Consider the following 13,087-nt stretch of genomic DNA (forward strand, 5'->3'; position numbering starts at 1 on the left):
CCTTTCCCACTTTGCCTTCCTCTCTCTCACCTTCTCAGGAAAAATAAATACTGAAACCTAGATTCTTAATACTTACCTCTATTTCTTTTCTTAATTTTTCATGTGTCTTTTTCTCTTCCTCAATAAAACAAGTTTTTTTAATGATAGATTCTTTCGCAGTTATAATTCTATCCTTTAGCTTTGTAATGTCTTCCTGTATGTTTATAAAATTTAAAAAATATATGTTATTGGTCATATAAATCCAAGCTTTTCCATGTTTCTATAATTTAAGAAAATTAGTTGAATTAAATCTAATTGTGATAAATAAGATTAGAATATTACTTCTATAGGTATGTAGAATAAGTAACTATTATTATAACAAACTTAGATTTGTAAACATCTAAATGAAAACCAAAGGAAAAAAAGACACAAAGGAAAGTGGTAGTTATGCTGGCAAGTGCCCACCAACGACATCAATAATACTTTTTAATTCTCCAGCAAGAAATGAGAGGTATTTTAGGTTTTATCTTCTATTGTCTTCCAAGAACAGTAAGGGAGATAGATGCTTAAGGTGCAATTATTAATTTGTATTGTTTACATAACAGCATTAAGCATACTAAGTTGATTTGAATTGGTCTGAATCAATTACCATAAAAGCTAAGGCCTCAACATTTTTATGAATTACACTTTCTAAAACAAATGAATTAATTGTTCACTGTGATTTTGTTTTCTCATGTATTTTTATAAATCCACAGGGAGTTTTTGAATGTTTCCTTTATATATTTGCACATTTGAGATGGTTGTTACATAACTCATATATTTATCCATGTTTTATTAAATTATAAAAATAGTTTCTGAATATAGTATAAGAGCTACAGATATTTTATTAACTTAAAGATAAATTTATCACTTAATGTATGTACTTAAAAATAAAGGACTAATATAAAAAGTTTTGATAAGTAATAATTCAAACCTGTACTTGTGTTACTTTATTCCCTCCAGGATTTTGGAGATCTTGCATAAGTTCCTCTTTCACTGTCTTTAGTTTTTTAATAAGATTTTTTTGTTCATGGAGTTCAGTCATAAATGACCATTTGCTTTCTACCTCATTCAAACTATCTTTATGTGCTTTAATTTTTACATAATATGCATTATATCTTATCATACGTTCCTCAAAATCTTCCTGGGTTGTTTCTATGTTGAAGTTAAGGTTTACATTTTCTGTATGTAATGATTTGATTTGAGTTTCCAGGCTTCCACATCGAAGTTTTGTATTCTCTATGGCAGCATCTTGCTGATAAATTTGCCTCTCTGTTTCCTTAGTTTCTGCAGAGACAGCTACTACTTGTTTCTCAAGGTCATGAAGTTCATTCTGTAATAAATTTCAATATTATCATTAACTCATAATATTCAACATGAGCGGAAAGTCATTGTTTTGAATCATAATACATGCAGAAAACCACTTACCATGAAAATATATATTTACCAGATATAGAAAAAATTGATATATAATAAAGAAAACATGTAATATAATTATTTTATAATCTCAGAAAGATCCCAGTTTCATATTTCTTACCTTTCAATATTGCTATAACTCAAAATATTAAATTTTCATCATTTTGTTTTAACATTTTATAGGTAAAATATATTTTATAATCATTTTAATAATATAGGCATTATGGGATCAGCAGCTGGCATAATTGTTACGTCGCTGGACTCCCATTTAGTCAACCGCGGTTTGAGCCCCGGGCCCAGTGGCTTAAACGCACACCAGGCATGTGTGCGTGCATGCTCAAGATCCCAAGAGGACAATGGAGGAGAAGAGATTGTGGTATGGCCATCCCTGCGGGGGGGTGATTTCTTGTTTTCTGTCTCCCTGTCTGTCTCTGTTTTTCTGGTGAGCACACGTGTCCTATAGCAAAAACCTCTCAAAAAAAAACAAAACCAAAAACCCTCTCAAAAATAATTAAAAATTAAAAAACGCCCCCCCTAAAAAAATATAGGCATCAGATGTACACTGTCAAGAAAGACAACTGATAAAAGATAAAACTCCTTTGGGTAGATACCCAGGAATGTAATCACTAGATTACATGGTAGTTCTACTTGTGGGTTTTGAGAATCTCCATATTATTCTCCACAGCAGTGGTACTAATTTACATTCCCACCAAGGTGCAAGAGAGTTCCCTTTTCATCCCAGCTTCATCAGCACTTATTATTATTTATTTTTTTTAATCTCAGTCATTGTAACTGGGGTTAGATGGTATCTCACTATGGTTTTGATTTGCATCTAGCTAATAATAAGGGCTATTGAGCATTTTTTCATATGCTTTTTGGCTGTTGTATGTCTTCTTTGGAGAATTGTCTGTTTCACTCATTTCCCATGGGGAATTAAGGGGGGGGAGGGTAGGAAGCAAAACAGTTAACGAACACAAAAATGGGAAATTATCTGATGATAACGTGTGTGGTAATATCTTGACTAGAATAATATACAGTGTGTTCATGCTGGGAAAATCCACGTTGTATGCTATAAAGATGTACAGTTATTGAATGTAAAAACAATAAGAAAATAAGAGGAAGAAGAGGGGAAGAAAAAAGGTAAAACTCTGGGTTAAAAATCAAAAGATCTAGGGACCAGCAGTTGGTGTAATGGCTATGTCGCTGGACTCCCATGTAGTTGACCACGATTCAAGTCCTGGACCCAGTGGCTCAGACTCACGCCGGGCACGTGTGCATGTGTGCCCAAGATCCTAAGAGGAGAATGGAGGAGAAGGGATTGTGGCGTGACCATCCCCCCTAGGGGGTGATTTCTCGCTTTCTGTCTCTGTCTTTCTGGAGAGAGCACGAGCCCTATAGCAAAAACCTCTAAAAAAAAAAATCAAAATCTAGGCTTCAGTTCCTTTAATGCTATTTACTAGTTTGTAAAATCATACATAATAAACTAAATCATCTCATCATAATATTACTTTCTTAATTTAAAAATGAATGTAAATGTATGGCCTTTGCTCCTTGGATCATTTGGCATCACAAACTGCTGCCTTCTTAAAACCAAGCTTTCATACTACCACTGTTCTCTTGTTCTCCTTAGATAACTCTGAGCATTTTTCTCAATCTTAATGATTCCTTCAAATATAGCCCTTTCTCAGAGTCAGTCTTCATAATTTTCTCTTCTCACTCTAGATGTACTCCTTGGGTAATCTCATCTATATTCATATCCTGAGCTATACTACTATCTGCTGATGAGTCACAGAATGTAAATGGCTGTTAATTTCTATGCCCAGCTGCCACTGGCCAGTTCAAATTTATTATGTTTAAAAATCAAACTAATCTTTTCTCTGACCCTAACCTATTTCCCCCCTTGCATTGGTTATTTATCACCAGAATCATAAAAGCTCAGTGGTTATACAACAATAAATAAAATAAGCAAGTATTTATTACTGACATGACTAGAAGCAAATAGGATTGGCTGTGTGCTTGTGCCATGGTGGTGGAGTTTACTTAAACATCTAGGGATTGGCTGGTTGTAGGATGATTTAGGGTGGCTTTAACTGAACCAACTGGCTTTGCCTGATGTGTATCTAATCCTTCAGTAGGCTGGTCCAGGCTTGTCCTTCTCATGTCAATAGCAGATTCAGAAGAATGGAAACTCAAATTATCTAAGAATGTTTTTAAAACTTTTGCTTGAATCATATTTGCTTAGTACACCAGGTAGTCACATGGTCAAACTCAAGGTCAGATTAAAAAGTGAATGTATATCCACCATTACTAGAGGGCATTGCAATGATATGACAGGGTATAGATATACAGAAGAACGAAAAATTAGTACCAAATACACAAATTACTATACCATTTATATTCCCAAACAGTTAATGGTACCACCTTGGAAGCCATTCTTTTTTTTTTTTTTTTGAGGATGAAAGTTCTTTGTGTCTTTTATTTTTGTGTTTACAGTTGTGTTGTTTAACAAAATCGGCACTTAACTTAATAATTTGATATTTTTTTCACATTTCATTTTCTATATTATAATAAGCATTTAGCATGCATTAACTAAACTTTATAAGCAGAATTAATGCATTGCATATAACAAATTGTATTTTATAATTTAAATTGATCTTGTTAACACTTTTATATTTGAATAGTTTCTAATCTTGCAATACAGTTAGAAAGGTTTATTCATATGCTATATCTGACCAACTCTTAGTTAAATATAGAGGGAGATTGTGTGCCACTGCTCTTGGAGAGGTGTTTCATTACTTAGGACTTTATGAAAATAGTACAAGTCTCTAATGACAATGAATAGACCCACAAGGTGATATGAATGCTATATCGTAATTACCTGATACAAACTCCCATTTATTGCCATAACCACAAACTAATGAAAAGACAGATCCTTTATGTGGTACATGGAATAATGTATCCCCAAAGATTTTATTCCCTAATGCTCGGAGTCTGCGAATACATTACCTTATATGGTAGAAAGGAGCATTGCAGAATGATTGAGGATAAATTTAGAATGGGAGATTATCATAGATTACCCCAATAGGGTCCAACTAATCACTCTTTTTTTTATTTTTTAGTTTGTTCTTTTTTTTCCCCACATTTTTTTATTTCATGTTCTTCACATTATTTAGTTTGCAAAATGAATTTCAATAGGTGAACATTCAATAGGTGAATGAATTTCAATAGGTGAACATTTCTCCCTAGTCCAGTTGATAAAACTATAAAATATCTTCAACAGATAATACATTTCTTTGTCCCATTAGTGCTTTGCTCCCTTATTTTTCTTCTAAATGTCATTCCTCAGACCCTAATCTTTCACACACGCTGTATCTGGTATTTACATCCATATACTGTGTTTCTATATCCTTTAGTTAATCAGTTTCAGTCATAGAGTACAGACACTTGGTATATATTAAGTGGGGACATACAATGTCTCTCCATCATGCCCTGACTTGATTCACTCAGCAGTAAATCTTCCATATTCATCCACTTTCTGTCAAAAGCCAGGATTTTTTTCTTATGGCTGAATAGTATTCCATAGAGTATATGTGCCACAGTTTTTCTATCCATTCATCTGTTCGTGGGCATTTGAGTTGGTTCCATGACTTAGCAATTATAAATAGTGCTGCAATAAACATTGATATGCAAGCACTTTTCCAATTAAGTGTTCTTCTGTCCTTTGGGTAGATACCAAAGAGTGGGATTGCTGGATCATATGGTAGGTAGTTCTATTGGTAGATTTTTGAGGAATTTCCAAATTGTTCTCCACAGTGGCTGGACCAATTTACATTCCCACCAGCAGTGGAAGAGAGTTCCACTTTCACCACACCCCTGACAACACTTATCATTTTTTGTTTTTTTAATCTTGGTCATTCTGACTGGGGTTAGGTGGAATTTCATTGTGGTTTTGATCTGCATATCCCTTACAATGAGGAATGTTGAGCATTTTTCATATGCCTTTTAGCTATTCTTATGTCATCTTTAGAGAGTGGTTTTTTCAACTCATTCTCTCATCTTTTAATAGGATTAATCATCTTTTTTTCCAAACAGCTGCTTGAGTTCTTTGTAAATTCTGGTTATCAGTACCTTATCTGACACATAGTTCACAAAAATATTTTCCCATTCTGAGGGAATATCGATTCACACTATTTACTGTGTCTTTTGCCAGGCAGAAATTTCTTAGTCTGATGTAATCCCACTTGTCTATTTTGGAGATTATCAACTGTGCTTTGAGGGTCTTATTTAAGAAGTCTTTCCTTACTCCAATGCCTCCCAGAGTTTCCCCAGTGTTTTTCAGGAGCAGTTTTATAGTTTGAGGTCTTAGATTTAGATCTTTGATCCACCTTGACTTGATTTTTGTCAAAGGTGAGAGGTAGAGGTTCAGATTCATCTTTCTGCAAGTGGAAATCTAGTTTTTCCAGCACCATTTGTTGAAGAGGTTTTTCTTTTCCCACTGAATTGACTGGTACCTATTGTCAAAAATCAGTTCACTGTATGTTTGGAAATTTATTTCTGGAGACTCTATTCTGTTCCTTTGGTCCACATGTCTGTTTCTGTACCAGTACCGTGCTGTTTTGATTACCACAGCTTTGTAGTATATTTTTGGGTCAGGGAGAGAGATGCCACCACTCCACTCTTGTGCAGAATTGCTTTGGCAATATGGGGCCTTTTATGATTCCAGAAAAACTTTATTCTAGATCTGTGAAGAATGTGTCTAGTAATTTGATTGGCATTGCATTAAACATATAGATTAATTTGGGTAGGATTGCCATTTTGATTATATTAATTCTTCCAATCCAGGATCATGGGATATCCTTCCACTTTTTTGTGTCATTTTCAATTTCTTTTTTTTAGCTTATCATAGTTTTCTTTGTGGAGGTTTTTAACTTCTTTGGTTAGATTTATTCCTAAGTATCTTATACTTTTTGTGGCTATGGTAAATGGAATAACTTTTTTCAGTTCTATCTCAGTCTGCCTGTTGTTCATATATAGAAATGCTATAGATTTCTCTATATTGATTTTGTATCCTGCAATTTTACTGTATTCATGTATTATTTCCAGGAATGTTTTCATGGAAACCCTTGGGTCTTCTTGTCCCGACCCGCAGGACAGTCGAAAGGTTTCCTGAGGGAAGGAGTTTCGCTGATGTGCAGTTTCTCACATCTTCTATGTATACAATCAGGTCATCTGTGAATAGAGAGAGTTTCACCTCTTCTTTTTGTATTTTTCCCTCTTTTCTGATTGAATTGCCAAGGACTTCCAGTACTATATTGAAAAACAGTGGAGAAAGTGGGCATCGTTGTCTTGTATCCATTTTTAGTGGAAAAACTTTCAGCTTTTCTCCACTGAGGATGATGTTTGCTGTGGGTTTTTAACAGATAGCTTTTATTGTGTTGCGAAATTATCCTTCTATGCCTATTTTGTTGAGAGTCTTGATCATGAAGGGATGTTGTATCTTATCAAATACTTTTTCTGCATCAATTGATATGACCATATGATTTTTATCTTTCTTCCTACTAATATGGTTTATTACATTTATGGTATCATTAAAACAGTTAAGGACAGGACAAGGAAAGATGCAAAGATTCTCAACAAGATACTAGCAAATCATATCCAACCACTTACAAAAGGATTATACATCATGATCAGGTAAGCTTTATTTCAAAAATGCAAGGTTGGTTCAACATATGGAAGCCATTCTTAACCCTTCCCTTTTTCTTTATTATCTATGGATATCTAATTGTTTATCAAATTTTATATTCTCCCACCAAGATAACTCTGTAGGCTATCCTCCATCCTTTTTTTCCTATATAATATAGCCATCCTTTTAAACTATATTTATAATATTGGGAGGAAGGTAAGACTGTGTTTAAAAGGCAAATACTTGGGCCAGCCATGGGCTGGTGGTTACATGAGCTGGATCCCACATGGCTGAACATGCAGTTTGAACCTGAACCCAGCAACTTGAGGAACATCCTGGGCACATGTGTATGCATACCCAAAATCTCAAAAGGAGGGAGAAATGGAAGAGAAAGGAATGTAGCATGATTATTCCCCATGGGGAATGCTTTCTCACTTTCCTCTCTTTCTCTCTTTCTGTATATCTCTATTATGAGCAGTTGTACCCTCTGGAAAATTAAATAAATAAATAAAAATCAAACCCCTTCTATCCTTTTCCTATCAGAGTCAAGACAGGTAAACATAATAAAAAAATACAACATGCTGATAAACTTCAATGTTTATATCTCCAGTTCTTATATTTCGAATGCCCAATTGACATTTCTATGTGATGTCCAATAGACATCTTAACCATACACATTCAGAAAAGGACACTTAATTTACACAACAAGCATGCCCCTCTCACCAAGACATTCTGATTTCCATAAACTACACTACTTTCTACCTGGACACTCAAAAGTGTAAAAGACATTCTTGATTCATCCCTTTCCCTTAGCTCCCCAAACCTATTTTCCAGAAAATCCTGATAGTTGGGCTCCCCAAAATAAAATCCCAAATTTACTTCTGACCAATCTTTGTAGCATTACCTTACTTAACTAATCTTTTCTATTCTGTCTCCCAACTAAGCTCCATATATCAGGCAGAAGAATCATTTTAAAATGTACGGCATATCATGTTACTTCATTTTATTTTAGAGAGATATTTTTGCTATAGGGTGCCCATGCTCACTGGAAAGACAGACAGACAGAGAGAGAGAGACAGCAAAAAATCACTCCCCAGGGGGCATGGACACACCGCAATCCCTTTTTCTCCATTCTCCTCTTAGGATTTTGAGTAAGCATGCACTCATGCCATTGTGAATTTTAAGCTGCCTGGGTCAGTCCAGGACCCCAACCACAGTCAACTATGTGGGAGTCCAGTGATGTAACCATTACACCATCTGGTCCCATCTCATGTAACTTCTGTGCCTAGATCCTCTAGTAGTTTCCCATTGCATTAATAATAAAACTCAAATTTATTGAAGTGACTTTTAAAGCCATGTATACTGTAGTCTCTGTCTACTTTGCCATCTTTCTAATCTGCCACTCTCCCCTACTGTAGTCTCTGTCTACTTTGCCATCTTTCTAATCTGCTACTCTCCCCTCTTCCAGTCTCTTTTCTATTAAAGATGCCTAGTTCCTTCCTACCTGAGGGCTTTTGTAATTGTTGACTCATCTACCTTAAAATTCTCTACCACCTGTTGGGTCTTTGTATTTCACAATACATCTTTATTACTGTTCCTCAGAATAGTCTTCTCTAAATCAAATATAAATTATCCACCTATCCTCTTCTCTCAGTCTCTACACATTATTGTATTTTCTTTATAACACAGCCTCTGAAATTATTTTTTTCTTTATTGCTTGTCTCCCTGATTAGAAAATAAGCTCTATGACTACAGAAATCTTATCATAGCATAAAGTAGGTGCTCTATGAATATTTCTTAAATGAGTGACGCACATTAAGTGGTCAGGAAAGAGACACAGCAAAACTGGTCTTTCAAAGTAGGCAGTTCACTCCAGAACCTATTCTTTTAACTTTTATGATGCAATTTAATTAATAATCTTTATAAACACAAATAAAGGTACTGTCTTCATTATCATTTCTTTAGTCATTCATGGAGCACAGTAATAATTAATTATATTGTATGCAAAAAACAAGCTGGGTTACTATATTTCATATAGCAGGATTATGAACATATTATAGGAACACAGAAGGAAGCTACTTGAAATGTTTACTGACAACTGGTAACTCATAAACCATAGCTTTAAAATCATTGGCTCAAAATGTTTCTTTCAGTTCTGCATTTTAGGAAAAACTGTCAATATAAGTGAATTTAAAATTCTGTGACATGTTGGGCTTTATGTACTCATACTACAGTTGCAATGACATTGCAGAATCTTTATATTTAGGAGTGCAAATGCTCCATAAAATTGAATAATCATACATACTTAAGGAGGACAGAAAAATTGAGAATAAGTATGAACTTAAAACTAACTCCTAATATTAAATAGTCTTAATTATTTCCCTGTCACTATTTTAATATACTTTTAAGAAAGACACTTAAAAGTCTATATAAAATAAGTTACCTGCAAATGAGACAGAACTTTTTTTATATTTTCTATTTCTGATGTTTGTGATTGCTGTTGCTTTGCAACTTGCTCTACAGCACTAGTTAATGAAGATGTGTCTTGTTTACTCATAGCTAGACAAAAGAATAGAGTGCATAAAAATTAAAATGCAGACATTTTAAGAAAGTTATGCTTCTTAGCTCAAAATCATGAAAAACTTTCTTCTTTTATTTCTCATGAATAAATTTTAGTACTCTTCCTTTTCTGACTATAAACAAAACCAAAATCAAGGCGGTAATAAAAGGCAATTCAATTACCTACAGCAATACTATCCCTGTTCCCTTATGAAACAGAATAAATATTTTGATTTTTTTAAATTTTTTATACAGGCAACTTGCAAATATCCTATAATTACATTGCTATCATAACAATTTTATAGCAATTATAGTTGATGCATTTTCATTAAAGGCCTGTATTTTCAGGTTGTTATACTTTTTCTAAACACTGTATATGTTTCTTTCTAGCCCAATTTAACTGCTTCCTTCTATTTTAATTTGCAATTAATTTTAATACAATTTTACTATCATACTACTTTTTCGTCACTGATCTTTTAACCATTTATTTCTTAAGATGGCTTCCTTACCTTCTACTTCATTACCTTTTTATTGCTATAATATTAAATTGACAAGTAATAATATACTAGAACCCAGAGAAGTCGGTAGGGGGGCTGAGAAAGTTTGACTAATGTATACAAAATTACAGTTAGATAAGAATAAATTCTAGAATTTATCACCTTCTTTAGGAATTCCTTGACTCTTCCTTTCTTTGTTGCCTGACATTCTCTGTCAGTAATCTTCTCTTTTCCCCCTTTTGGTTTACCTTCTTGATACCTACAAAATAGTCTATACTGATAATTTTTTACTTTTCTTTGTTTTTGTTTTTCTGTCAAGTATCATTAATCCTAAAAGTTAAATTAATTCTCAAATATATCCTTGAGATGGCAATGTCATCATTAGCGCCAGGAATTACATTACAATAGTTAAGGGAGAGAATTTGGAAGCAAAAAGAAACTGTATTTGAGTCTTCTTTCTTTCTTTTCAGCTATTATGAGTTTGACTATGTTTCTTAACTTCTTTGATCCTCAGTGTCTTCAACTGTAAAATCTTGCTGGGCTGTTGTAATTATTAAAGTAATATCTGTAACATGCTTAGCACAGTATCTGACATACACTGACTACTTATTATGGATTAGTAGCAGGTACCCCCAAGTACTTTGATGAAATTCATTCTGAAACTATAACTAGAATCTGTTGAGATACAGTGTCAGCAATTTCCATCATTGAATATAGGGAATGCAGTACTCCTGTCTAGTGCTATTCTGGCCAGGGTAAGCCCTAGCCTGGTTTAAAATAATATTTAGGTCTATTCTTTATTTAGGAATAACTGCTAAAATGAAAGGGTACTTTCTCCTTTGAAAGAAGGAGAGAGTTTCTTCCGATTAAAGAGTACTAAGATGGAAAAATTAAAGATATTACCAGCTTCAATAAAAAGGGTATCTGAGGGACCAGCAGATGACATAATGGTTATGTTGCTGGACTCCCACATAGTCAATGGCAGTTCAAGTCCGGGACCCAGCAGCTTAAAACTCATGCTGAGTGCACATGCATGCATGCCCCAAATCCTAGGAGAATGGAGAAGGCATTGCAGTGTGGCCATCTCCCTTTGAGGGTGACTTCTTGCTTTCTGTTTCTCTGTCTCTCTCGGGTGAGTGCACATGCCCTATAGCAAAAGTCTCTTTAAAAAAAAAAAGGCATCTGAATTTGCCTATCCATTCCAGAGGAGATGGCACATGTTTTCATGGTTAATAAAAGGAATTCAGCATTGTTAAGTTACTTTTGTCATCAATTTAATGTTTATAAATAATGTTTATGCATCAGAATCTTTTTGGTTTAAATGATTGATCCTTTTTTAAAAAAAAACTCTTAGTTGATTTTATAGAAACTGAGTATTTTCAAATCATTTTAATCATTGAAGTGATTGTAGACTTCAATGGCAAACCAAAACAAGTGAAATATTATTGTAACAGTAAAGTGCAGATAAGGAAGCCTTCACAAGAGAAGTCAGCAAACAATCTTTCCTAAAAATTGGTTAAGTAAAAGGCGCTAGTTATATGCTTTTCTCCCCAAAAAAATAAAGGGTTGAATCTGACATGTAAACAAAATAAGAAAAACAAAGTTAAGTTGCTTTCTAAGCAAGGACACTCAAATCTATCTAGAAATATCCTACCTAGTTAATGAAATTCTGACATCTTAACTAGCACATTGTCACAATCACTTCTGAGAATTTATGATTCTTTCCTGTCTCTTCATGTCACTTTTTTAAAAATTTCACTTCAAACTTACCTCCTTCATGGTTTTCCCTGATGCTGACTGAGCCCATTCACTCTGTTCATGCTATTACTGTGTCCTTTCTGCCTAACACAGAGAACTATCCCAGATGAGTACTGATAATTCAAAGTGGATTCTTTTGTTTTATTTTGGGTATCATGGTCACAAACTTAATCCTTTATTCTATCTACCTACCATGAAATGCATGTCTTCTACATTTATATTTTCAGTCAGTTCTCTCAATTGACCACAATGATAAATACTAATATCCTGCTTACTCTGTGCTATATACTGTTCCATGTGCTTTGTGTAACAAACAACAAGATTACAGTCTTTATTTTGAGCCAGGTGGAATTCTAAGAACTGAAAAACATTAAGTAATTTAACTCTATGAAATAGATACTGTTTTTTATCATTTCTATTTTATAGAAAAGTACAGTGAGGCATAAATAGGTCAAAGAATTTACCCAAAGTCAGACAGGTATTAGGTGTAAGAGAGATGATTTGAATTCAGGTATTTTGGCTTCAAAGTTCATATCCCCTTTTTTAAATTTAAATTGCCAAATGGCATGTGTGCCTGCCAGAGAGAGAGAGAGTGAAGTGACTCAAGAGGAAGAAAGAAAGTATTCCCCAGTAGGATGTATTCTTGCCACAATCTCTTCTCCTTCAATTCTCTATCATTTCAGTACATGGGGTATGCACATACATGCCCCCAGTGTGTTTCTCAAGCCAACAGGGTCAGAATTCAAATTGCTGTTGACCATGTGGGATCCAGGTCCTTTAACCATAAGGCTATAAGGCTAGCCCCAAAGTTGATGTTCTTGATTCTGGATTATATCAGACTACCAAGATTAAAACTTTTTAAGGGCAAAACCATGTCTTTTTATATCATTCCAGAATCAAGTATTTTGTATTCCTGTACTACTGTCACTTTAATTAATTTCCTATTTTCTGTTCCTACCACTATTTATATTTCCTTAAGGAACTACTTCAGTAAAGTGTACTGATGGAGTTACTGCAGCTCCTATAGACCTCCAATGGCCTTAACACCACAATCTATGTGACTGATGAGTTCTTCATGCTCCTAGTACTTTCCTGGTAGGTAAATTGCCTTCTTGGTGAATCCCTGTTTCTCTCTTCCTCAAATCACACTGTCATT

At 34.2% G+C, this 13,087-nt stretch overlaps 1 protein-coding gene across 2 annotated transcripts in view; it reads right to left on the reverse strand.

Annotated features, from left to right (window-relative positions):
• Positions 1–10,456, reverse strand: part of CCDC122 (coiled-coil domain containing 122) — a 22,324-nt gene extending 11,868 nt beyond the window's left edge. The window contains exons 1-4 of one of the 2 annotated variants that reach the window (XM_027767448.1): positions 10,336–10,456; positions 9,561–9,676; positions 953–1,351; positions 77–193 (exon numbers count right to left, since the gene is read on the reverse strand). In XM_027767448.1, coding sequence (XP_027623249.1) covers positions 77–193; positions 953–1,351; positions 9,561–9,676; positions 10,336–10,381 — 678 coding nt within the window. In that variant the 5' untranslated portion in view covers positions 10,382–10,456. The remainder of the gene's footprint in view (positions 1–76; positions 194–952; positions 1,352–9,560; positions 9,677–10,335) is intronic. The other variant, XM_027767447.1, reaches the window with a different exon arrangement.
• Positions 10,457–13,087: the final 2,631 nt, after the last annotated feature.

Source organism: Tupaia chinensis, unplaced genomic scaffold, assembly GCF_000334495.1.
Source record: "Tupaia chinensis unplaced genomic scaffold, TupChi_1.0 Scaffold144262_1, whole genome shotgun sequence".
NCBI classification, from domain to species: Eukaryota; Metazoa; Chordata; class Mammalia; order Scandentia; family Tupaiidae; genus Tupaia; species Tupaia belangeri.